Raw genomic sequence first — 27,561 nt, 5'->3', positions numbered from 1 at the left:
TTAAGAGCTTTCAGTTTTGAAGCTTACAAATTGGGCCAACAGAAATTGGGCCCAAATTTTTTTTTGCTGAATTTTACCGTCTATTATTAGATATCGATATAATATTATTGTTAGGTCCATTTATACGTGATGTTTTTTTACGAACAAGTCTCTCTACCGGACTAAAAAGTATTTTACTCATGAGCCTAGCATTTGGTCGCATCGAATTTTAATTAAGTCGATCCAGGGTTCGTTAGTTTTGCGGAAAATTAATAATTTTTAGTCGATCCAGGGTTAGTTAGTTTCATGGAAAATTAATGATTTATAAAATATTTCCCTGAAAATGATCGCTTGTATCGTTTGATATAATTAATCAATGACAATTTTTTTCATTATCGACAACAGTTTATATTTAAATTTTTCTGCGAACGATGAAATATTTTTCTTTCATTCGTTCATTCATTTTTGTAAGCGATGCAAACGATCATTTTTAGGAAAATATTTTCCAAATCATTCATTTTCCGCGAAATAAACGGACCCCGAGTTTTGGTTTAATTTCCTTGATTCTGTGTACCAACATAATATAGTACAAGCACAACACTAATATAACCCGACATTAGTACTATAGAAGTGCCTTTTGATATCATTTCTAATATTGGGAAATTGACGCTAAGAGTCCTTAACTTTTGGCTCAATACGTAATGTCATCCTTGGACTTTTAGGTCGTTCAATTTGGTCCTTAAACTATTCCTAAATATTCAATACAGTCTCTAAACTTTCAATTTGTTCACTCTAGTCTCCCAAATTTTATAGCAATTTCCAATTAGTCCTTTGGTACTACTCACAAGTTTTCATAACCACACCATTACTCAGAATTTAGAATATCTTATCATTTTAATCATTTCCCAAAATAAAATAAAAAATCAACACATTTTTACCTTGTTCGTCTTTGTAAATATCACAATGGTTTTGTTTAAGAAATTTTAGTTTATGATCTCCATAATAGTAAAATTTTAAGTTTTTTAATCAATCTAAATCTTTTTCCTTAATTTGTAGATTGATAAAATTTTCAATGTTTTGTGTTTTGTGTTTTCTAAACAATGAGGATAAATATATCAATATAAGTACGAATATCTATAAATTAATTAATGCCGTTTCTAGATATCTTTATGAAAATCCCTAAACATAAAATAGCAGCAATATTAAGCCAATACAAATTAAATGAGGTTCTATTTTTATTATTATAGAGATCTTAAGCTAAAATTTACTTAAATTGAACTATCGAAATAATTATAAAGACAAAAAATATAATGAAAAGATAGCATATTTGATGTTGATGTATGAGAATGATTGAAATGAAAAGATATTCTAAAATCCGGATAATAATGTTTTATGAAAACTTATGAACTAATTTGACTTTGTTAGAAAGTTGAGAGACTAAATTGAAGAAATTGAAAGTTTAGGGACTACATTGAGTATTTAGGAATAGTTCAATGACCATACTTAAAGAATTAACTTTACCAAAAAAAAAAAAATACTTAAAGAATTAAAAGTCCAAATGTGACATTACACATTGGGTCAAAATTTTTTAATAATGCCCTATCGAAACAAAAGATTAGATAATAAAATAGGCATGTGACTTAGGCGTGCCAGGTTACTCCATTGATCTCAACTTTCACCATTTATGGATTTCAAGCCAACTAAACAAGACATAGGGGAACTGGCCTCTCCATTTCGATGTCGTATTCTCACTTTGAAAAGGTAGATCAATTGTGCGTTCAAGCGCACTTGTAGCGCGGGTTTCAACACCAGTACAAACTTAGGTGTAACCCGACCTTAAGTTTTTTTCCGGAGAAAGTGAGAAGTTTTGCTGATGATTTTCTATATATGGGATGAGAAGTCCTTTCAAGAAATCTTGTCCTTGTTCTAGCAATTCAAGGTGCTTTCAGTTTTGAAGCTCGATCCCTGATAACTGAGCTGTTTTGGCAGGCTATGATGCTGACCGAGTAGTTTTAGAAAAAGAAAAGTCCGGGTTAGACTGAGAGACACCTTCCCTCTGCAGGAAGGCTTAGTTAATCAAGGCTTTAATCTATAGCCTGGTTAATTATTGGACTTAAATATTTTGTTATATCAAAGAAGATAGTCAAGCTGGTTGAGAGTAAAGACTGTGTTCTTTGTGGGAAAGGAAATCTTGAGAATGCACAGAGTTCTAAGGTGTCTTGGGATAATGTTTGCGCTCCAAGATGTGAAGGTGTTTTAGGCTTGAAGAAGCTGGAAACATTGGAATTAAGCTCGCATTCTCAGGAATCTCTAGAAGTTGTTGCCAAAAGCAGAGTCCATTTTGGTTACTTGTGTTAATGCTTACTTGCTGAAACGGATTTCTATATGGTCTGTTACTCCTAAAAGTAACTCACCTATGCATGGAGGAAGCTGCTCAAAGTTTGGTCCATTCTTAGGCGACATACTTGACATGCGATTGGCGATGGACAGGGCACTTCATCTGTGGACTGATCATGGCACCCTCATGGCTTTTTTAGAGGGTGTTTATCCTCAGAGAGCGATTCACCATGATACTGCTCTAGATATATCCACTATTTGGTAGCTGCTGTCATTAATTAGAGATGAGTGGTCTTGCCTACAACAAGATCAGATCTATTGGTGCAAATAAAAGATAGCTTTATGCGGGACACTTTATCCTGGTCATATTGCTGAAGATAGAGTGATGTTCACTGCAAATGCATCTGGTGGCTTTACCCGGATTGATGCTTGGGACCTGGTTAGAGAACGAAGGCCAAAGCTTGTATGTCATAAAATGATTTCGTTGCTTGAGTAGCAATCTTGAATAGGTTGATCGATGCGTCTTATGCTCAGCTGGTCTTGAATCTAGACAACATCTGTTTTCTGAGGGTGCTTTCTCAAAGACGATCAGGTGCTCCTTACTAGAATTGATGGGTATGGGGAGGTACGCAGGAGCTTAGGACACAGAATTCGCTCGATTGTTGCAATCTGCTACGGGAAAGAAAAGCCGTGGCTAGTGCTCTATCGAAGATGGAACGGAGTGGAGCCATAAATTACGTATGGAGGGAGAGGAATGTGGTTTTTCCATAACCATACTCTTCAATGCTCCCCAGTCCGATAGAGGTATACGCATGGTAACATTTTGCTGCGGAAGTTCATATTCAAGCTATGTTACAAGAGAGGAATGCTTGTTTGTCTACTGCAGATAAAGAGTTGCGAAGGAAATGGCTCGGCACAACAAATTATTATCTCCAATCTGTATGAAGCTGTCGGAAATCGACGCAGCACCATTGATAACACCACGGGAGGCTGACGGCGAGCCTCCCGATTCCGAGCCATCACCACCTCACCTAGATGATGCCATCTCCGCTTCAAAAGTTGAAGCCGATCTGGTGGGCTTCTATTGGAAAGTATTCCAACCTCTGTCCTCACTCAGTGGTCATGCTCGAACACTATTGACAGATTGCCCGTGGACTAGGGTTCGTGGGAGTGCTGTCGCTCCAAATTTTCGAATTTTATGTTGCCTCTGAATCTTTTAACGGAAGGATCAATGTGAACAAATAAATCATTGTTTTGGGATTTAATTGCACAAAAAAAAATATTCGGGGGGAACATTGCACAAATCGAGAGAATTAAATGACTTCCGGTAACTTTATTCCACAATAAGTACTAACCGACAAAAGAAAAGTGGGAAGCATATGGGACTTGTCGTCTAAACTTTAGCATCCCTCGATGCCTAAGAGATGGATTGTACCTCACGTAAATTGACGTCATTTAATTTACTCCGTCGAGGCCACAATCATTGGTCTGACTACGTCAATAATACAAAATTTAGGTAAAGCAATAATTAAAGACATGATAATTAAAGACATGATAGGGCTCGAACAGAAGAACATGATGATTGAGCGCCGCTTTCGTGAGAATAGAACTTGGTATTAACCTAAATACTAACTTAGTGGGGTAAACGTGAAAGCTGACTTTATGACTTTTGGTGGACACACGTGATGATCAATACCGACAAATTTCAGGCTGCTAACAAAATGAAAATCATTTGGGCAAAAGATATCGCATATCTCCTTTCCCGTAATATACAAATTATACTTCTTTTAATATATATATATATATATATGTATATATATATATATTTGTGTGTGTGTTTTTTTATATATATCGTTTATTCTCTTATTTAAAATAACTATAAGTGAAGGAAAATAACGGAACGGTTAATCCCTGGGAAAATTACTTCATTGGTCCTGAACCTATAGTAAGGATGCCAGTTTAGCTTTGAACTTTTTAATTTTGTCAATTTCGTCCTAAATTTTTGCGCGAAATTTTAATATAGTCCGTCCGGCCAAATTTTGTTGAAAACCATTGATGTGGTAAAAAAGACTACATTAAAATTTTGGGCAAATATTTTGGACTAAAGTGGTAAAATTAGAAAGTTTAGGACTGATTATATTTTTTCCCGTTAATCCTTTATTTGCGCTTCCTATGTGGTTCAACTACGATTTTCATTATGCAGGATAAATAACAAAAATCATTCACAACTTTTTATTATAATTTATTCTGCGCTTCTATTATTTCGAGCATGCCTTTTGCGCGTTGATGTCGAAAAAGATCTAAATTTTACATCTTTGAGTCTGACTTTTTTAAAGATTTGTTTCTGTAATTCACTAGAAAACATTTCTACTAGTTTTGATAAGGGATATTGAAACAAATCAACAGAACAGCATCATGACATCACTCAATTGCATTGGATGGTCTAATGTAGAGGTAAGACACACATTATTCACTTCCATTTCTCTGCAAATATGATTCCCAAAAAGGACCTCTCTCTGTTAATTAAGCTGTCTCACTTATGTACCTCCTGATCGAACAATCTTGATGATTCGTATTATCTTCTTTTGTTTTTGGGTAACGGCATGGGTGGTTCCTGAACTTTTCCCTATTTTTCAAAGTTTTCCCGAAAATATTTGGCAATTCAATAGTACTTGTACTTTTTAAATTTGACTCAATATTGTCGTTCAATTAAGTAGATTAACGAAAATTGCTAATGTGGTAGTTAATATTATTAACTAGCCATTTAATATATCGATGTGCACACTTACATGGACATTGGTAGCTAGCTGTTCAATTTAGACCGGATATGATGTCAGATCGCGCGACCGAAATTTGAACTCGAGCACCTCCACCAATTAAGGTCACATGCCTAGTCCCAACCTCCATTGGAGGTTAGAGAGAGAGAGAGAGAGAGAGAGAGAGAGAGAGAGAGAGAGAGAGAGAGAGAGAGAGAGAGAGAGAGGGGTTTGAGCTAGGCGTGGAGGTTCGGCATATAAGTGATGGCAGTGAGGCACGACAACACCACACTAGGGATGACCCGGTAGTGATGTCCAGCCTTAAGGAGTGGTCAATCACAGGGACAATAACGATGCACGATTTTTTATGGATTGGTATGCCAAACTGACAGCAAACACTATATAGTAAACTCCAAATTAATAAAAAGACCACATTTAATGAATTTCAAAATATTTAGGGACTAACTTGAATCGAAAAAAAAGTTGGAGATTTTATTATATACCCGTGAAAAAGTTCAAGGATTGCTGTTACCTTTTTCTTTCTTTAGCTATAGGAGATGTTTTGTATTATCTGCCACCAACATCAATGGACCCAACAAGACATGACATGATGTCCATATCCAACAGCAAATCCCACCATGATTAAATCAATCAGACCAATTATTCAACGATAATACATGGTTTAATGGTGCGCACGAGCCAAAGCAAATGACAGCGATGCCGCACCTTTCTTCTCCATCTCTTCACTCTTTCATTATGATGATCAAATCATGATGATCGTCGGACTTCAAAAGGCCAATTATATTTATAATTATCGAACAACATGATGCGATTTCTCCATTTCTTAATGGAAAATGCTTTCGAAATGAATGACGTTACACAGCATAAACAATAGAAACACGAATAACTCAATTCGCAAATATGTGTACGGGTGCACACATGTTCACATGTGCAGATTCCAAAAAGAAAGAGGAAAGATCTCTTGTAATTCTGTCATTAATTCAATGAAATAACATATTTTGCAAGAGAAGGAAGTTTATATATAAATTTATAAAACCCTAAAATCTTGCAAATATTTTCTAAGATTAGTATTTAGCTTATTTACTTGCATTTTCTGTATTTTAGAAAATTTGTTGGGATATTAGGTAATTGGTTTCGATTTTTAGTAATTATCTAGTTAAGTATTCATGATTTCGTTCAAGATGCACCGCGAGAACTGTGTGGTTTGATTTTCGTTTGTCCAGGGTGCATTTGTTTTACGAGAAATTGATGATTTCAAAAACTTTTTTTTTCTAAAAAACGATTATTTGTATCATTTAAAATAATTAATCAACAGAAAGTTACTTCATTATCAATAAAGCTATATACCTAAACTTTTTCGTTGATAATGAACATATCTATCATTGATTTTAGGATTATTTCCAGGAATATACTTTTCAAATTCTTGATTTTCCGCGAAACAAGCCCCCTAGATTTTCCTTCGCTAATTTGTCCCTCTGCATGCATCGATCATATTGTTTTACTCCGTTTCTTGTTTTTCTTTGGGCAAGAACTCTTTCACCTCAATGATTCCCACACAGTACTATTCACACTAATATACAATGTTTGCTGCAATTATTGCATTAATTGTGATTAGAATCTTTTTCTCTTTAGACCTTTCTCTAATATGTTAAATGAAATGAACACGTTGCTTGAGAGAGAGAGAGAGAGAGAGAGAGATTAAGAGATGAAAAGCGCAAAGCTAATACTCCACCATCCCACAATCCAAAAGCAATCGTCTTCAAACACCAATCGCTTGTGGCTCATCTTCATCATCTCCTTCTTCACCACCGCCTTCACCCTGACCCTAATCACCACCACTGCCGCCGCCGCCGCCGCCGCCGCCGCCGCCGCCATGAGCTCTGCTGCCTCTTCAGTCCCTCTTCGACTTTCCATATCCGACGCCCTCCTCCACTACGCCGCCACTACCAACTCCACCCACATGACGTCCACTGAGCTCGCCACCATAACCGCCACAGTTGCCCGCTGTGCCGCTGCTGCCTCCCACTGCAACCTCCTCGTTTTTGGCCTCACCCACGAAGCCCTCTTGTACAAAGCCCTCAACTTCGACGGCCGCACCAACTTCCTCGAAGAGAATGAGAACCTTGTCTCGAGGTTTGAGCAGAAACACCCGGGAATCGAGGCCTACGACGTGAAGTATGAGACGAGGGTCGGCGAAATGAAGAGGCTGCTCGAGTCAGCGAGAGGCGAGCTCCATGGCGAGTGCCGGCCGGTGCAGAACCTGCTCTTCTCGGAATGCAAGCTCGCGTTGAACAGCTTGCCCAACCACGTGTATGAATTGAGTTGGGACGTGATACTAGTTGACGGGCCAAGCGGGTACCATGAGGCAGCGCCAGGGAGGATGTCGGCGATATTCACGGCAGCTGTGCTGGCCAGGAGCAAGAAGGGCGGCATGGCGGAGACGCACGTATTCGTGCAGGACTTCGATAGGGAGGTGGAGAAAGTTTATAGCGACGAGTTCTTGTGCAGGGACAACTTGGTGGAGGTTGTTGGTAAGCTTGGGCATTTTGTTGTGGAGAGAGTGAGCGATGAGAGATTAATGACTGAGTTTTGCAGCGTTTCCGCTTCGGCCAATTCAACTTCATCGTCAACATCAATGGCGTAATTGTGGGATTCACAGGTGGTTGACAACGAAGATGGTGATGATTGAGCTGAAGATTGTTACTATTATTTTTCTCCTATCTTTTAAATGCAAGCTGTAATTACCATAAGAAATAAATAGACAGACATAACAATCGCAACAAAGCATCTAAACTTTACTGAGAAAAAAAGCTTTGTTATTAATTTCAATGCAAGCTTGCTTTGGAGATCGATACATGCTAGTTTTATTCTTTTTTCGTCGAGTTGAAAATGGCACTTTGAATTTCCTCCTAAAAATTGAAATAAGTAAATAGACTAATTATATCAATTTAATCATGTGAAAGAAAAGAAAAACTTAAATTTATTAAAGAAAATAATCAAACGCAAGAACTCAACCATGCGAGAACTATTTACCGTAGAGGCCGTAGCGTTCCTTGGGCCTTCTATGTCATTCATGCTTTTAAGTTTTGGGGCCTGTTGTGCATTTTTGTATGGTTTAATATTGGAATTAAAACCTCAAATAGGTTCGAATGTTGCTAAATACTTTGGAGCCGTTGTGAATTTTTGTTGATGTGGCGTAAAGGTCGTTAAATATTTGTTGATATTTATCTTTTTTTCTTTATATTCAAACGCTGACTCTGTCTTTCACCTGAAATTCTTCTTCTTCTTCTTTAAAATATTTAAACCCTACCAATGCAATTCCTTTGTACCCAGCCACTCACGACCATTCTTCCGCTAGCCTTGGCCGCACCTCAAATGCTCGAGCAGCCATGGCGACCGAGAGCTCGAGATCTATGACCTTTAGATTTCACACCTATGGCCGCTCGATCTCTACCCTAGGCATGAGATTCGAGCTCGAGAAGCCATGACAACCGCAAGTTTCGAGCTTGAGCTCGAGTGGTCATGGCGGTTGCGAGCTTTGAAGTAGAACTAGCCACGGCAAATCACAAGCTTCGAGATCAAATGGCTATGGACTGCGAGCTTCGAAGCCCGACTGGTCATAGAGGTTGCAAGGCACAAGGCAAATGTGGTGAAAGGCCTAAAAATTACAGGTGCGAAATTGGGCTTCAAAAGCCCAACTCTACACGAGACGGTTCCGCGGATAGCTTAGGCCCACATGCGGCCTTGCACCATTTTCGCCCCAGTCATGCGCTAGGACATGCTGCCCAGGTGCGCTGGGCAGATGTGCAACTGGCCTAGCCTGGCTTGGGCTCACGTGCAGGTTGTCGCCGTTCCATCATCGGGCTGCTGCTGGAATCGACATGTGGTTACCGCCGACGGCGGCGGGGCTGACGTCATCATTCTTTCTTTCTTTTTTTCAAAAGAAATGGAAAATAAATTACAAAAAATTTGATCAAATTTTGATTAGTCATAATTTTTCTGTCCAACGTCCGATTGATCTAATATTTACATCCACAGAAAGCTGGTGGTTGAATGAGGGATTGTCTATAGTGCCTGATTTTAATCGGATACAATTTAAAGGATTTTATAGATTCATTGGTCAAGGCTTAACAGGATAACTTTATAAGGTTTCAAAAATTGAAGATACGGAACAAGAAATTCAATAATAATTATTTGTGAAAACGTATCAATTGGTAGAACCTTTGACAAGAAGAAAGAAAATTTGAAGGAAGAATCGTGCAAAGTTCAAGGAAGGAAAAGACAAAAGCAGGAAAGGGGAGAGATTGATGATGAAGGCTTGACTTTTGCATGCGAAATTTTCTATCCACATCCCTGTCCTCAGGCTTTTTTAAAAGCTCTCTCTCTCTCTCTCTCCATCTGCATGGTTTTGTCCTTATCTTTTCCAAAATCTGGGGTCCAAGGATGATTTTCATCTTAGCTCTCCTCCTGTCCCTTGTGTCTAGTCTAATTACATAGGCTCTCCAAAATGCGCGCGATAAATTGCATGTGTATGGTGCATATGAGCCGATAGTGTTTTGGATCTGACTTCTCTCGCGTGTAATTCTAATTGACCCGACACGTTAAATGAGTCATAAATTCATTCGAACTTCCGAGCCGAAGCCAACACGAGCATGGCTCACCAAGAGGGAAATATGCCACAGGCTTACCCGGCCAGCACAAATGAAAAGGATTTTAGCTGTATGTGTTAAACGAAAGGAGAAAAAAAGAAGAAGAGGAAAGGAAATTAAAGCAAGCACGTGCGTGGCTTTTTGCGTTAGTTCATGTTGTTTGTTACTCGTGTTTCGGTAAGCATAAATATGTAAATAGTAAAAAATCTGCACGATGTAGTTCAATTTGCACACGAGTCTTAACATTTTTTTTTATTTTTAATTAATAATTAATTTCATCAATTAGTATAGGTGTAATCATCCAATTTGATTTCGCATTGTGTGGATTAGTTTCGCTCTAATTCATAGCATTTCGTCTAGTTTTCTTTATTTTCTGGGGTGCACTAACTTTGTTCTTGTAGGAAGTTTAAGGTTGAAATTCCAAGTGAAAGCAGTGTAAATTTTCATGAAATCCGGATTTATATTACATAGTATTTTGGCATCTAATTTAGATGCATGCATATAAATTCTAGTTCGTATTTATTTCGGCACTTAGTTAATTTTTAGTTTAATTTCACTTCACTATAAATAAATATAAATAAAGAAGGGGAAAAGGAGAAAAATAAAATAAAAAATAAAAAATCGATTGCATGCTTAAAGGAATTGATACCAATCTCCTCACTCGAAACCTATAATTGGTACCAACAGAGACGCCCTATAGTTGTCATGGAAACATCTCCTATTTAACTTTTCTCTTATTCGAGTGATGAAATGAAACAAATTTTGATATCAACTTGAATTGGATAATAGAAATAATTTGGATCTTCATTATCATATGAACATAAAATTAATAACTCACAAAAAGGGGCAGGGGGTTGGTGGTGCGGTTTAATAATTAGAAACTTTTCTAGATAACATATCGGATTGGGTCGTCGAATGTGAATATGAATATGAAATGGTTGAAAGTCGTCGAATGTGGCCACGTCAAGACGTCTTGAGGGAAATAATGGAGTATTTTAGCTAAAGAAAAAAGGAAATAAAGGACTAATCACAGGAAAACCATTCAAAGGGTTGAAACAGAAATAGTAATATTTTACGACCAAGACCATAGAATCAAATTCTATTGGTTGGACGTCCGATGTCCATGTCGGCGATTACCGACAAAAATTCGCTAAAAGGACTAAATCATTATAAGGTTTAGAACTCAATTGGTAAAGTTGAAAGGTTTAAGACTGAATTAGCAGCCATACAATAGATTTATGATATTTTTGGAATATTTCCCCCTAACTGCACCATGCTCACATTCTAATAGTTGTAAATAAGGAAATAAGTGTTGCTTGCGCAATCATTTACTTTTTAATATAACGGAACATTTATGAGAATATTTGAGTGGTTAAACGTAATTAATTATAATAAGATAAGTCTTTAAGCTGAAGAGATCAAATCAAATATTTCATTAAGAGCAGTAAGTATAGACATAGGTGGATCGTATTTTGCAGCGAATGCAGCAAATCCAATCGCTGTAGTATGAAGGAAATTTTCTCATTATTTAGAATTCCATGTCATAATGAGAGTTGATTCTTTAGGAATATATGTGACTATGCATTTATATAGATAAATTATTATTTTATCTATATAAATATGTTTAATCATAGATATAGCTATAAAATAATCATAAATGATTTAAACATTCGAGAATCATTTTTTTTTAATCTAAAAGTTCAAAGGCACCAAGAAGAAACTAGAAAGAAATTGGGCGTGCGAATGGTACATCACCATCATGGTCCTACGTCTCATTTTTTATAAAGCCATCAACTTTATTGACTATGAATTGAAAGCTGCAGCTGCTGTGAAGTTGCCTGTCCTTAACTTTCAATTAAATCCTGTGAGTCACGCAATACAAACGTCCAAAATGATGTCTCTCACTAACGAAAGTGGCATCGGACTTCGGGCGTTCAAACCAAGAATTTCATCGTTTATATCTTACAATAAACATCCTTTTCTCCTTTTCTAATGTAAGGCACTTGTTCTTCTTTTGTAAATTTCTGGAGGAGGATGATCTGGTGGAGAAGCTTTTCACATTAAGAATGTAAATAGAAGCTCTTCCCATTAATGAATGTAATGTTATTGTTGCTAAAATGTCCAATCCAAAAGAACGGACGGAATTTCAAGAACAAGAATTAGCGCAATCCAAATAAACTGAGGCAGAATAGGGCTATGATACATGTGAAAATGTCCAATCCAAAAACCTTACAGGAAAAGGAAGACCATATGCATACAAATAGCATGTTAACCGCGTAAACAACCAATGTGGGACACTTTAATAATTTTTGTTATAATTCTTTTCCTTGTTTGAGGATTTCTACTCATAACTTTGAATTTGATGACTTTTTCAAGATATTACGAAAATCAATTTTAAATTTTATTTAATACGAGATAAAAAAAATTGTATCAAAACATAAAAATACATATATGTTATCGTAACTATTTCACTATAAATATATGAAATGTAATGTTATTTTTATAAAGATCTAACTAACGAGTGTCCTAAATACATTAGTTAAATTAAACATCATGCAAAATATTTAAGCAGTCTCCTTAAAGTCTCAAAAGTCTTCGTCAATCGTCAAGACTTTAACATCAAAGTCCTCGACTTGCATTCGAGAACCGCGAGGCTTTCTGCGAAATTGCGTAGAAGACCGTTGATCAATCTTTAACATCAGCGGTGGTCATCATCAATCTTCTTTTTTCTTTTCCTTTTCTTCGGCTAAGCATAGTTGTTTCTTATGGTCAAGACCATGGACCGGCCATCATTACATTTCCTCAACTATAGATAGTCCATTTCCAAAAAAAAAGGAAAAGATTTGCACAATCATTTGCTTTTTAATATAAAGGCACATTTTATGAGAATATTTGAGTGATTAAAGGTACTTAATTATAATAAAAGGTAGGTCATTAAGGCGAAGAGATCAAAACAAATATTTCATAATGAGTAGGAAGCATATGCTTAAGTAATGCTTAGGTGAAGCACTTTTTGTATTGAATGCAGCAAATCCAATGCTCTGCGGTATGAAGGAAAATTTTCTAATTATTCAGAGTTTCATGTGTCATAACGAGAGGCAAATCTTTAGGAACTTTTTGTTATTATTGCATTTATATAGATAAATTGTGAATTTACAATATTGGATTGGAATTTTAAATATGTCAAACTATAGATATAGCTATAAATAATTATAAATGATTTAAATGTTTGAGAATCAAAATTTTTAAATCCAAAAGTTCAAAAGCAAAAAGTGAAAAGCACAAAGGAGAAACTCTCAAGAAATTGGGCATGTGAAAAGGTACACCTCCATTATTGTCCTACACCTTATTATTTGTAAAGTCATCAACTTTATTGACTATAAATTGGAAGCAGCACTGCTGTGAAGTTGCTTGATTTTGGGTAGGAGGAGTTGAGTCTTCTAGTAATTCAAAAGAGGTTTTTTCTAACTTTTTTTTACGATAAACTCACTTGAAATGGATTTGGTACAGAGAGATATGGTATGCCAAAATTTGTTGACAGCGATATGGCTTCTACTTAGTGTTTCGATTGTCCACATTAGCACAAATCGAACGGAAAATGGAGCGACATAATAGCAAGACGAGGGATGACCCTTTCTTAAAATACAAGGACGATTTTGGATAAAAAAAAGTGTAGGGATGGTTTTGAATTTTAGGCAAGAATACATAAACAACTGGTGTCGTTTCACCCAATTTTATACAAATAAAATGGTTGCTGTAAGATACTTAGAATTTTTTTCACGCAAAACAATGTGTAGAGGATGAAATAGTGTTTGTAGACAAAATATGCACTGCAGAGCAAATATCTTCCATCAACAAAAATGTAAATAGAATAACAAGTTAAAGAGATTGCAAACCAATTTATAGTGATTCGACCTATCTACTTAACCTCTTCCATTATCCCAGCTCTATTAGCCCAATAACAAGATTGGAATCCATTAATGCAATCCTTGAAACCTTTAAGAGCGTTCACAATGGAGTTGCCTCTCCGCAATGGACTATAGCTCACTCTACAAGGACAGTCATTTCACTCTACACTCAAAGTGCTCTTTACGATAATTATATTGACACTCTCTTAGAGAATTACGATTAGAATCATGAGACTTTTTTTTTTGAAAGAATAAGCACAAGAATTAATAACAACCTTTGAGAGCACAAGAATTACATTAACACTCTCTTGGAGAATTACGATTAGAAGCATGAGGTTTGTTTTTTGAAAGAATAAGCACAAGAATTAATAACAACCTTTGAGAGCGTTTTGCTAATTTGGCCAACCTTCAACAACCACTTTGATACATATATAGCCCTCAAAACTTGATCAATACGGTCTTCAAATAGGTCATGTGCTGCCTCGCCTGACCCTGCTAGGATATGGGCACTCGTTTGGTAGGGGGAGCAGTTACGTGACTGGAAAAAGAGTGATGAAAGTTTTGGGAATAAATAAATATTTTCATATGCACCATCTTTTTTAAGGCGAGGATTATCACAATTTAAAATAAGGAAGCATGAAATGTATACTAAAAAAGGGTAATGGCGAAATATCTGAAATGTGGAACAAATATGAAGTATTCTGAAAAGTGAGATGACATGTTAAGAAACTTGCATTAGGCAATCATGAATAAATGCACAAAAAATATTTTTTTTTTATTTTCTTAAGATTATGACCAATATTTATAAGCTTAAACTCATGATTGATGATAACATTAGAGTTATCTAAGAGAATCGGAAGCTCCTTTTAAAATTCTTTAATGTCGGAAATATATTCAATATTTCAAAACATGAAACATTATCCAAGAGCACTTATTCATGACTCCTGGACTACTCTTAAGTTTGTGCTCATATGTATGTAAATAAATATATAGTGTATGTTAGAATATTTAAATAATAAACCATACATTAATCTTATATACCTTAAGTTTTTATAACAGTTGGCAGTGATTCTATAAAATCTCACCGTATAAATGTGTGCCAAGTATGAATTTTTTAATTGTTCTCTCAACCTAGTCAGTCCGCGTATGATACCCAAAAATTCACATGTTCCCTGATCAATAAGAAGGAATCTCTCTCTTTTAAGTGAAGAAGGGGACGTCACCTTCACATGCATTGTGCCTCCACCTAAAAAGTAAGCATGAGTTTTTTTTATGTATTCCAATCGTTTGAGACAATGGCTTGAAAGAATAGGATGTACATCCTTGTATGAATTTTCCATAAGGTGTTGCTAAGTTGTATAAAGTAGCGTATCGAAGATGACCATAGTTATGGCATACGATTGCCATGACTTTGGAAGGATTGTTGTTTTGTACATAATTTGTGCAAAGTTGGGTTTGTATAAACAATCATGAAAGCATTATGTGTATTTTGAATGCTATTCTTGAAACAACATTTTGTTCAGATTTGATCACGGTGTCTATCCTAGAGTGTCTCGCTAGCCAACCTGTGAATAGAGCTAACCTAATGCACATGGATGGAGCGATTTGAGCGTATAAATCGATGTTAATTGAGTCGAATGATTTGGATACTAGTGTTGTAAGTGAGATAAAAAAAAATGTGGACAAGTCTTCCTCTCATCAATTACTTTGTTCACTGCACCAATTTAGTCAACAAGTCAAAACAGCGAATAACGCCACGAAAAACGTATGTAAATAAAACACGCCAAAATGAAGAAGACACCATCATTGTAACTTTCTTCGTCTTTTCCTCTTTTGGGCCACATCGGCAATGGCCGTCATTAATCTGCTTTTCCCTTTCTTCAGCTGAGCAAAGTCATCTCTTATGGTCAAGATCATCGTGGTTTCTCTTTCTTTTATTTCCACGTTCAAAGCAGCACCGCGATGGAGTGGCAGCATGGCCATTGACAGGCCATCATTGCATTTCCTCACCTATAGATAGTCCACTTGCGTAAAAGTAAAAGATTTGCACAATCATATGCTTTTTAATATAAAGTCGCATTTTATGATAATATTTGAGTGGTTAAAATTAATTATAATAAAAAGTAAGCCTTTAAGACGAAAAGATCAAAATAAATATTTCATAGTGAGTAGGAACCATATGCTTAGGTAGTGCTTAAGGGGAGCATTTTTTGAGGTGCATGCAGCAAATCCAATTCTCTGTAGAATGAAGGAGATTTTTCTAATTATGCAGGGTCACATGTGTCATAATAAGTGGCTATTCTTTAGGAATATTTTGTTATTATGCATTTATAAAGATAAATTGTGAATTTACAATATTGAATTTGAATTTTAAATATGTCCAGCTATAGGTATATCTACAAAATAATCATAAATGATTTAAATGTTTGAGATTCAAATATTTTTTTTATCAAAAAGTTCAAAAGCACAAAGTGAAAAGCACGAAGAAGAAACTCGAAAGAAATTGGGCATGTTAAAAAGGTACACCTCCATTATTGTCCTCCATCTTATTAACTTTATTGATTATAAATTGGAAGCTCCACCGTAGTTGCCTGTACGCGTTGAACTTTCAATTAAACCCCGTGAGTCACGTAATACACAGGTCCCTATGATAAACATCCTGTTTCTCCTTTTCTAATGTAACGCCCTGGTTCTCCTTTTGTAAATTCCTGTGGGAGGATGATTTGGTGGAGAAAGCTTTTCACATTAAGAATGTAATAAAGGCTTTTCCCATTCGAGAACCAGAAGGCTTTGTGCAAATTTGCTAGAAGAAGTATTTTAACAGTGTCAATTAAAGAGAGAGAGAGGGCTGACCCTGCTAAGTGCGAAGTGAGCTCCTATGGCGAGCCCAGAGACAGGAACGAGTGCCAACAATACATTTGGAGGTGAGTACGAGGTGTTTCTAAGTTTTAGAGGGCTCGATACTCGTCGTACATTCACCAATAGCCTCCACCATGCCTTGTTACACGCTGGGATTCGTGTTTTCATCGATGATGAGGAACTTCGATTTGGTGAAAGAATTAGCGACAACCTTCCACAAGCGATCGACGACTCCAAGCTCTACATACCCATCTTCTCCAGAAACTACGCTTTAAGTCATTGGTGCCTCGACGAGCTAGCGAAAATGGTGGAGAACGCCTCTAAATCTAAGGAAGATGGGAAGAAGGTCATATTGCCCATCTTCTACGATGTGGAACCCAATGACGTGAAGTTGAAAACCGAGTTGTACAGCGAGGTCATATCGAATTTGGAGAAACAGATGAAGGGACAGAAGAATAAGTTCAGCTCCAAGGATATAAAGATGTGGCAACAGGCTCTCCAGGAAGTTGGTGGTATCAAGGGATGGGAGTCGAAGAAATATTCAGGGTAACGTTCTAACCATGATTGTGAAAATAATTTTGTAAAATCGGACCATAGTTCTTATAAAAATTCATTAATTATATTCAAACTCTAATTTCCCTATTTTAAACAGAAAGTTTCAAATTCTTCTTTTATTCTTTTTAAATCACGAGATTTCCAAAAAAATTTCTAACCTAATAGGGTTATTATAATTTCGTTTTTCACCTATTTTCCATCGTATGAAAATTTTGGCTTTGCTTCATCTTTTTTATACTAATTTGATCCATGTATGTATTAAGATTCCTATCGTATGCTAAAGAACTTGATTAAGGAACTGTTGCCTTTGCAAAGTTCTTTTCCACGTCGAAAGAAATAAGTAAATCTACCATTACAGCAATTCATCAAATGTTTATATTTTGATTATTCTACCTTTTTTGCTAGAAATTCTGATTCTTCTGCTTGATATAAAGATCAAACATTTCTCTTCCTCTATTCCTTTAACTTAAACTTGTAATGGACGTTCAAGTTTGTAATTCATCATGTTCCCAAAGCTTTGGGGGTGACGTTGAATTTTGATATATCCATAACTTGATCGCGTTCCCAGCTGATTGCTTAGAAGAAGGTCGGTCAACATGTAAATTTGTCACCTTTTCTCAATTGAAACCGTTCAACTTTGTGACAGCGATGGGGAACTTATCCAGGAGGTTGTTGACGAGGTTGTGGTCAGGCTCGAGACAAGACAAAGACCAGTAACCAAAGATTTAGTTGGAATGGGGGATCAAATAGCAGCCATAAACAATTTATTAGACATCGACTCTGGTGGTGTGCGGCTAATTGCAATCTACGGGATGGGCGGCATCGGTAAAACAACACTGGCCAACATTATCTTCAACCAACTACGTTCTGAGTTTAGGAAAAACTGTAGCTTTCTTGAACACGTGAGGGAAACGGCTTTACAACAGTTGCAAGAAAAATTATTGTCTGATATGTCTTATTCTGGAGAGGCTAGTAAGATTCATAGCATTGATCATGGCATCAAGAGGATTGGGGACACAATTTGCAACAAGAAGATGCTAATTGTATTGGATGATATCGATAAGGGCAACCAGATCCAAAATCTAATCCCAGTGAATTCTTTGTATCCTGGTACTACGATACTCGTTACCACTAGGGACAAGAGCGTGCTGAATATTAGGGGATTTGCGAATAAATTTAAGGATTATGAAATGGTGGGGTTGAGCGATGAAGACGCACTCAAACTTTTTAGTAAGCATGCCTTCAATGACGACTCTCCTCGAGCCAATTACCACACTCTTTCAAAAAGCATTGTCTCTACTGTAGATGGACTACCTTTAGCTCTTGAAGTAATAGGTTCATCGCTTTTTGGTCAGGAAAAGAAAAAAATATGGGAAGACAGGCTAAAGAAGCTAAAGAAAACACCTTATAGGGATGTCATGCAAAAGCTAAGGATTAGCTATGATGCCTTAGAGCCGGATCAACAACAGATATTCCTCGATGTTGCATGCTTTTTCGTCGGTGAGAATAAGACTGATCCAATGTACATGTGGGAAGATTGTGAGCTTTACCCAGAGGAAGCCATTGATGTCCTTATTCAAAGGTGCATGATAAAGGTTTTAGATGGTGATAGATTTGGGATGCACGATCAGCTTAGAGATCTAGGAAGGGCAATTGCCAGACAAGATCGTACCAGATTGTGGGATAAAGGCGACATCATTTGCGAATTAAAAAAAAGAGAGGTAAAGTATGGCCAAATTTGAGTAGAAAATTGCTTATACCCTCTTCTTAATTGAGGATTCACGTTTTTGATTTGGGAGCTACTCTTCTGTTTCTTTTTTTCTTCTCTTCTACGAAAAAAAATAGTGAGATATTGACAAATTCCTGCTTCTACTCCTCAATGTCATTGGCAGATCAAGGAAGGCGTTCAAGTTGAAGCACTCCGTTTGCTATCATGGGGGGATCCTATAACTATCACTTCGGAGGAAATTAAGCGGTTCCCACATATACGGTTTCTTTCTTTGCATAGCGTAAACTGCCAAGGTGACTTTACAGGCTGTCTTTCCGAGTTGAAATGGATCGATTTAGGTTACCCTTGGGATAGTACTGACGAAGCCCGCTGTAATCGACATTTGGAGGGAACCAATTTGTTGCATCTAGAAAACGCGGCTGTGGTGAATCTTTATGGGCTTCAATTCACAGATGATGTGTTCAAGAGCCTAATCGAGGTACGCCAGTTTTCCTCTCAGTCTATTTTTCTCATTCAATGAAGGACAAAATTTCATGGATTTATAATCTAATTTTCTCATTTTGTGAGAGGATCAGTTGACATATGATACAAATTGGTAGCCTAAATCCATATTTATTTCTTGTCTGTCTTGATGTTTCATTGGCTTTTGTAGAAGGCAAGGAAATTGAAGGTTCTCACTATTATGCGTAATGAGTCGATCCATGGGACACCAATCTTTTCAAAGGACTCAGTTTTAGAGAAGTTGACTATTCGTTGGAATTCTTTTTTCTCGGAAATTGATTGCTCTATAGGGAAATTGAGGTGGCTAACTGACTTGAGTGTTGAGTCCTGCCACAAACTTAGAAAATTGCCTGAACAAATTGGAGAGCTACGGAGTTTGCGGCACCTCTCTCTTAGGTCTTGCCATTGCTTGATTGAACTCCCCGACTCAGTTTCGAAATTAGAGTCGTTAACGAAGCTGGATGTATCATTCACGAGAATTACAAGATTACCAGATTCCATTGGTAGACTACCAAGCCTGTCATCTGTATATGTATCGGCCACACTAATTGAAGAACTGCCCAGTACAATGAGTGAGTTTCGTCAACTCCAAACACTAGACTTGGTTGGTTGTCATGGGATACAGGAGCTGCCGATGCTACCCAAAAGTTTGACCACTTTATTGCTGATATCTACTTCGTTGCTCATTGTCCCTAACCTCTCGTATCTTACTAATCTAGTTGAGCTGGTCCTATCTGGTGGCTCTTATTCAACGGCCAAATCAAATATAATTCAAACTTGCGACTTACGGTGGATCAGGAAGTTATTCAAACTGAGCAAGCTGCGCTTTTGCTTTCCAAATGTCCACGCACCAACTATTGAGTTGGGTTCCCTTTCTCTGCTAAAAGAACTTACTCTATATGGACTGGACTTACCAACTTTCAAACAACTTCCGTCAAACTTGATAGTTTTAGAGCTCTATGACACTCGAGGAAAACAAGTACACCTCGATAGGCTTCCTCCATCGGAAAAGGAGACCGTTTCATCAAGTTCGAGAAAATCGAGAGAAAACAAGGCGTACGAGCAACATCACGTTCAATTACTCTATGTCTTAGAATTGTCGGAGATATCATGTATTCAAGACTGCAAATCTTCTGAGAGGTTGGCTTGTCTGCTAGAGGAGCTGGGGTGCAATGAACTACAAGCTCCCGAGTTGATTGATCATTGGAGGGGAGCCTTCCAATTCCCAAGCTCCCTGAAGATGCTTCGAAAATTCGTTCTATCGGGGTTCCCAGAGTTACAGGATATTCAATTTGTTTCTACGTTGGAATCATTGGAAGAATTTTCCGTTGAAGATTGCTCTTCATTAAAAAGCTTAGGCGGTTTGTCAAACTTGAAGAATTTAAAGGATTTAAGTATTATCCGATGCGTGAGCCTACAAGTTGTCGAGGGCATTGAAAAATTAGAGTATTCGTATCAGTTGAAAATCGAGGAGTGCAGATCAATGGAAAGGATTCTTGATGCATCGATACACATAACATATAGTGCTTCTTTTTCCCAACTCAATCGGGCGGTCCATCGTCCTCACGATCCGTCATCGATCCCGAGATCGTCAAGTACAACAGCAAGCAATGATGACCCAAGCCCCCTAAAGATGCTTAAAAAATTCCTCCTGTGGAGGTGTCCAGAGGTACAGGATATTCAATTTGTTTCTACGTTCGAATCATTGGAAGAATTTTATGTTCGAGAGTGCTCTTCATTAAAAAGCTTAGGCGGTTTGTCAAACTTGAAGAACTTGAAGCAGTTAACGATTGTCCGGTGCCCGAGCCTGCAGGTTGTCGAGGGCATTGATGAATTAGAGTTTTTGTGGTTGTTGATAATTAATGGGTGCAGATCAATGGAAAGGATTTTTGACGCATCGAGCTCAAAAATACCAAATGAGTGCTTGATAATCATAGAAGATTGTGAGAAGTTACTCAACAGTAGTCCAGATCGTCATTTCGAATATTGGGAGTCTTACAGAGAGAAGATTCTGAATGGAACAAAGCAAGCGCCAGACTCTGAAATTGAAACAACGGACTACGAAACAGAAACAGGGGATCCTCTGCAGGAAATGGTGCGCCTTCTTTCTATTCATAGATTATGGCTGTTTCTTCTGCTTTGCTTGCTTTCTATTTCTGCTTTATTCTAGTGAAGAGAGACAATGAACCGATTCTAAAACGTGCAACCAAAGGACAATCTTTATTAAAATTCCCCATCTTAATTGGAATCTCCATATGCTGTGTGTGTGTGTGTGTGTGTGTGTGTGTGTGTCAACTTCGTTGGTGAGGTTGGGGGATATTACAGCCTTTCTTAAGAGAAATTTAGGCCCAAGAGACCTCAAACTCACCGTGTCATTCCCTTCTGCAGAACCGGGAAAATGAAGAGAAATAAAGAAAGAGAGAGACAGAGTCAGTCTCAGATCACGAATCGAATCGGGATTAGGCCGAATGTACAACGGCCGACATTTCCTGGAGACTAAAACGAGGGCAATTTTGTCCGAAACCTGTAATCGGTGGAAAAAATTGACGAAAATCCCGAATTGAATTGGGATTAGGGTTCCTTTTCGCGTTTTCTTCTTCCTCTCTCCTGCTGCTCAAGCAAGTCGCGCCGTCGCCCTATCCTCGGCCGCTCCGCGCCCAATCCTCGTTCGCTCCTCGCTCATTCATGGCAAGCTTCAATCCGTCGTTCGCCGTCGTCTCTTTGTTTCCCAGGTTCCGTCGTCCGCGAGCTTCAAGTCCTTCTTCAGGGCCACTTTCCACTCTCGTGCACATTTTCATCTTCAATGCCGCTCAGCTGGAGGAATTTGGTGATACATGAGGCTCCGATGGTTGCACTCATTAACTCCATCAGTGGCGAGAGGCATGGGCCTGAACCCAAGCTCTGGAATCACCAGGTAACCGCTGAAGAACAGGCGCGAGTGGTGTGGCGGTTGGTGTTTAGTTAAATGTAATTTGTGTGATTTATCTTGCGTAGTTAAGCATGAGCTCGAGCTCTAGCTTCATATGGTAATAGCTGTATAAGGGGTCTGCTTCCTTTTGCAATTGTTGGACTATTGGAAAGCCTAGTCTAGTTATATGTTGCTATGCTTCTGTGTGGACTGCTCGATTGCGTGTAATCATGTGCCGGCGTGTTGTGCATCTGTTAGTTGGGGTGTTACAAGAATTATGTGTATTTGGTGAGCTGAATTAATGTTAGAAAGTTGCATAATTTGGGAAACAGAGTTTATTACAGCTTTGATGGAGAGCGGCGAAGTAAATTTTCGGAGTCGACCATCTGAGGATGGAGCCATTCCCATGAATGTTAATGCAGAGCTCACAAAGCTTTCTACACAGGATTTTGAGCATCTTCTCATGAAGAGTTTGTAAGTATATATAATGGTCGCTTTAATGAGTATCCACCGTCTCTTTATTGCCTGTGAGGAGCTCTCAATGATTGAAAATGAAGCAAACAACAATGCTTCTCTTCTCGGTTCTTCATACAGAATTAAATGGGATAACCAGGTTTGTCTTTTTCATATTTTGTGCAGTTGCATTTTCCATTGGTAATTTGAGGTCTGCTGCATATGGTTGAAAGGGCTAGAAGTTTGTGGGTTGGCTGCACGGAATGTGCCTAAAGTGACTGCTGTGAACATGCGCCCTATTAAGAGACTTAGCTAGTATTAATCGAACATAACTAGTATTATACAACGAGTGGTGGCCGATGCGAATCGGCATTTCTTTTTATTCTTTTAACGTTGGTGCTAAGTTTCATTATTTGGGGGGTGTAAAAGATGATTACTTTGAGTTATTTATTCATGCTTGTAGACTGACCTTCACTATTTCTGGTGTCAGAACAGAAGAGCTTCGGATATGCGTCAGTGTGCTGTTGCTCAAAATCTAGAGAACAATTTCTTTTTTTGGCATAAGCCGTAATGGCAAATACATGGATGTTGTAGTTGCTTACACCTTCTCTACTCTAGCATAAGTAATGAAAAACCGACATTGAAGCATTTACCTTATTTTACAGTAGTCTAATCATTAGAATCTCAACTTAGGTTCATCTTAATGAGGGCATATAATCATGGGTGCAGCCAAGAGCTTTGGGGATTCCACAGGTCAAATTACTGCGTGACCGACTGGACAATTGGCTGGACAAAGTACACACGGCTTTGTTATATGTTCAAGCATCCGTTTTTGCAACGATCTTCTGATTTGAACTGAAAGAAGAGAGATAGATGAGACACTTTGTAGCAAGGTGCTTGGTCAGGCAGTTGTGCATCTCAATTTACTTCCTTAGTGCTTCATTGTCTCATGCCTAATTCTCCTGTGAAATCAGCAATTCCTTCCTACTTTCTCACGTCTAAGGTGAGTCCTCTTAAAACTGTGGGAACTCGGTTTTATCCTTTGGATGTGGTCATTGGAACATGTACTGATTTCTTTTGCTCATTTGTGTCCATTTTGATCCTCCGTCATGTAAATGGTGCACATTTAACTGCCGAAAGCCCAGGTTTCCTTCTCACTCTAAAACGATATACAATATTGGTTAGATAGGACCTAGAATGGAATTCTTCACCAGCATGATTAGGAGACCACCATGTATTTAAGCAAATACATGACTTACTAAGCACCAAACAGATATTTGAAACCAGCGAAAGAGCTCCAGCATAAGGTTATCTGACATGAGACTCTGCACCAGGAGTGCTACCAAACCCGCCATCCAAAGTTTTGCAACTCACTGTATATCTCACAGCCTTCTCCACGTCTGTCGAATCCAACCGTTTTAGTATTGCAAGACAGCATATAGCACAATAAGAGAACCTTCGAAGGGAAATAAAGGGGTGAAAGGGATGTCAATTATTTAAGTAACATCCTCAAGAAGCACCAAAATTGTAATTGATCAAAGGCGAAGACAAGACGCCGAGAATCGACTTCTCCCCACATATCACCAGAGAAAGATCCATCTTCATTTTGCAGTGCTCTGATGTCTGAATCATAGTTCATGCACAACAATGTTTGACTAGCAATATAAACATTATAAAGTAACTGTAAACAAAATTCCATAACATGACATAATCCGACTCTTACATGCAAAACAGAGCCTAAGGTAAGTTTATTACTCTCATGATGTTGAAAACTAAAAAACATAAAATAACACTGATGAACTTGCATCTATGGTGACAGTTTGCAGATCTAGGGCGCTTTATTCCAAAGGATACAATTTGTCACCTTATTGATGTCAAGAACATCTAACTTGTCAAAAAGGGCCAAAACTTGCACGGCACCGAGTGTATACAGCAGATGCGGATCACGTCCAATATTTCCCACCAAATCCACCTGCACATGCAGCCCTAAGTGACATTCGTATTTTGTGCTTAAAGGTGAAGTTTTAGAATATAAATAAATAAAGCAACACTAATCACTCCTAAGACGTGGTCATCATTGTAATAGATGGAATTTGTTAATCCCAAGTTAAAATCTTAATCATACTGTCAAATAAGAAAATTTTGATTGAATGCGGGGTGGAGCTTCCTGTTAGCTGCATGTTTTTCATGGGTAATCGCGAAATAGAAGCCAAGACAAGAGACAGATAAATACAAACCAGACTTGTGCTGGCATTGCAGGATCCACGAAACAACTTCATTCGAATCCACAGTGTCAAGTTTTCCAACAAGATCTAGAGTGGTCAATCCTCAAAATATGCCCCAGTCAATGTCAAGTGCTCCATAACCACCAACTCAAAACCATCCTTTTTCTGAGTGCAAGATACAACCCAAAAACTCAAATCAGTGAACTCCAACATGCTGAACAGCAGATCCAGATAAACCAAGTCATTTTCAGTAACCGGCAGGAGGTGGACAAGAGAACAAGATGAGAATTGTAAAAATTTCATACCTACATTTTCAATAGACAGTATGTACTTGACATGTTTATTGCCGGCGAGCTCCCCCATCTCTCGATAAGAGACTACATTTTTATCAACATGGAATTAAATCTTACACATACCACCTAAGAACACAGCAACGGAAGTGCAAAAAGGATATGATTACGAAGTTTTTGTGAGGTCATCAAGGATTGTAACGATCCTATAAATTTAACAAGCCCTAGTTTCATTTCAAAAAATTTTAATCAAATAAGTCTGCTTATCGATAATAAAACGATAGAGCAATGATCTCAACTGTAAATTGGTAATTTGTAAATCCAAGTACTAGCACTTACCAGTTATCGAGGACGATTATGCACGAAAGTGCGTAGTTAAATGCTTATGCACGAAAGTGACGCAATTGGATTTATGGTACGTTTCATTTTTTCTTTGATTATTCCAGTTAATTTTTTTAAAATACTATTGCAAATTGCGTGTGTTATTTTATACACCCATAGAGACCTACTTAATTTTAATTTGGGTTACTTACTTTTTATAAATACTAATATTTTCCATAATATATTTTTCCTTATTTCAAGAGTTTAGGTAAGTAGTAAGAATCAAATGTTTTTCCCCTTTCTGAAATTAAAAAAGTGGGTTTTCATAATTTTTTATCACAAATATGAATGGACATACTAAAACTTTCGGACCGGTCGGGGCCATTCGAGATCCACTATGCGAAGCCTGAATTTTGGGCCCGGCCTGAATAGAAAATAAAAGAGGCCAAAAGACCAGGTCGACCATTTTGGGCATTTGAATTTTGGGTCGGGCCAGTCCGAATTTTCGGGCTTCCGATTAGTAGTTTAGAAGTAGGTAAGTGTGTGTTGGGCTCGTATCTAGGACATTACTGAGTCTTTTTCATAAAATAGTTAGGCTTGTACTTCAGTTCGGTCCACCCAAATTTCACCAGGTTGTGCAATGATGAGAGGGATAAAGTCATCTTGAATTATTGAACCTTTTCAATTCGTGCAATATCATCCCTAAACTTTCTTTTAGTGCAATTATATCCTTGATTTATCTGTTTCTTTGTTCATATTAATCCTTCCGTCAAATATTCGGATGGAAATGCTGAATTGGTCGCCCTCGTTAGTGCCACGCAAAGACTTTTCCTATCAAACGTTGACATGGGGGAAAAAACAAGTAAATGGGGACATGCTTAAAAAGAAATTTTTTTAAAAATCACAAACATAGAGAGAGAGAAGTGGGAGGGAAGCTTAGTCTCGGTATAGGCAAGGTTGCGATCCTTGCCGCTGTGTGCCAGGGACCTTCTGGCGATAGTGCGCTTGACGGCAAGGGCTGCTTGCCTAGATCCAGGGCGATGGCAACACTTGGAATCTTCACCTGCTCCCTCTCTCCCGATCTCATCGATTTAACTCAATCATTATTGCAGTTGGAATCGACATTTGGGACATAATAATTCTGAGACTATTTTTCATCCGAAGGACCTACTTGGAAAGAACGTAAGAAGTGCGATCCCCCTTCTCTGCCCGACTCATTGGTCTTAAGAATGCTGAAACATTATGGTAGGTACAGGGAAGCCCAATCTTCTAATTCTGGTTTTATTTTGGCAGGCCGAGCTCTCAACGGGAAAAACGCAATTCTGGTGTAGCAGTTATCACGCCCACATTAAACGCCTGGGTAGCCGAGTGCGGAGCGGAATCCTCCCAAATGGAGAGATAGTCAGAGAGGTGAGGGATGCTGTATTTCGCGGCCCTTGCCACCGGCGACCCAGCATTCGGTATACTTGGAAACTTGTATTTCTTCAGCCTCTCAAAAGGGGAAGAAAAATTGTCACCCAACAGGTTCAAGCTTGCTAAAAGAAGTTGACGTCGGATGGGGCCGTTTCTGGACGCAGACAGAGTTTAGGGCTCTGAAGGAGAAGTATCTCTCTGCTCTGGAAGACATTGAAAAGATTCAAAATAAGGATATGCAATTTCAATCTTCTTGGGTGTTTTATTAACCATTTCTCCAAATCTGACGGATTTGAATCTTGACAAATCTACCTCCAACGGAATTCGAGGAAAAAAAAAGAGGAGAGGAAAAGATTTAAATAAAAATGACCTTGACGAAACTACCCTTAACCTTGGTTTGGAAAGTGACACGTGAGGGGCACGTGAAGCTGAGATCCTTGTTTGAGACAAAATTGATTTCATATTGGGCTCTCTTTTGAGAAAAAAAAAGACGTCACTTTATGTTTTTATTTGAACATTTCCCATATTTTTTTACTAGAAGTTTGCATAGCTTTTCAAAGGGACGGAGATCAGTGTCCGATGAATTCCATTTCATTTATATCAAGTAACGGTGACTTGGAAATGAGAATCGTTCTAGTCCATCCTCTGATGTCCTTT

The 27,561-nt window shown here is 37.9% G+C and overlaps 2 protein-coding genes and 1 pseudogene across 3 annotated transcripts; 2 read left to right on the top strand and 1 right to left on the bottom strand.

Annotated features, from left to right (window-relative positions):
* The first annotated feature begins 6,735 nt into the window (after positions 1-6,735).
* Positions 6,736-7,939, top strand: LOC115664973 (protein IRX15-LIKE-like). Its single transcript, XM_056307825.1, has one exon. The coding sequence runs from the start codon at positions 6,799-6,801 to the stop codon at positions 7,735-7,737; it is 939 nt and encodes a 312-aa protein (XP_056163800.1). The 5' UTR covers positions 6,736-6,798; the 3' UTR covers positions 7,738-7,939.
* Positions 7,940-16,138: 8,199 nt separating this feature from the next.
* LOC115665923 (disease resistance protein L6-like) lies at positions 16,139-22,261 on the top strand. Of its 2 annotated transcripts, XM_030587742.2 has the most exons (5): positions 16,139-17,055; positions 17,711-18,785; positions 18,957-19,271; positions 19,446-21,389; positions 21,683-22,261. In XM_030587742.2, the coding sequence occupies exons 1-5, from the start codon at positions 16,529-16,531 to the stop codon at positions 21,704-21,706; spliced, it is 3,885 nt and encodes a 1,294-aa protein (XP_030443602.2). In that variant the 5' UTR covers positions 16,139-16,528; the 3' UTR covers positions 21,707-22,261. The 2 variants fall into 2 exon arrangements, with proteins under 2 accessions (XP_030443602.2, XP_030443601.2); XM_030587741.2 differs by lacking the exon at positions 21,683-22,261 and having other exon boundaries at positions 19,446-21,525.
* A 1,152-nt stretch (positions 22,262-23,413) lies between these two features.
* LOC130137085 (geranylgeranyl transferase type-2 subunit beta 1-like) lies at positions 23,414-25,243 on the bottom strand (annotated as a pseudogene).
* Positions 25,244-27,561: the final 2,318 nt, after the last annotated feature.

Source organism: Syzygium oleosum, unplaced genomic scaffold (assembly GCF_021117445.2).
Source record: "Syzygium oleosum isolate NSW1041296 unplaced genomic scaffold, Sole_v2.1 Sole_v2.60, whole genome shotgun sequence".
Taxonomy (NCBI): Eukaryota; Viridiplantae; Streptophyta; class Magnoliopsida; order Myrtales; family Myrtaceae; genus Syzygium; species Syzygium oleosum.
The sequence above is the reverse complement of the archived record's forward strand: the minus strand, read 5'-3'. Positions and strand labels throughout refer to the sequence as shown.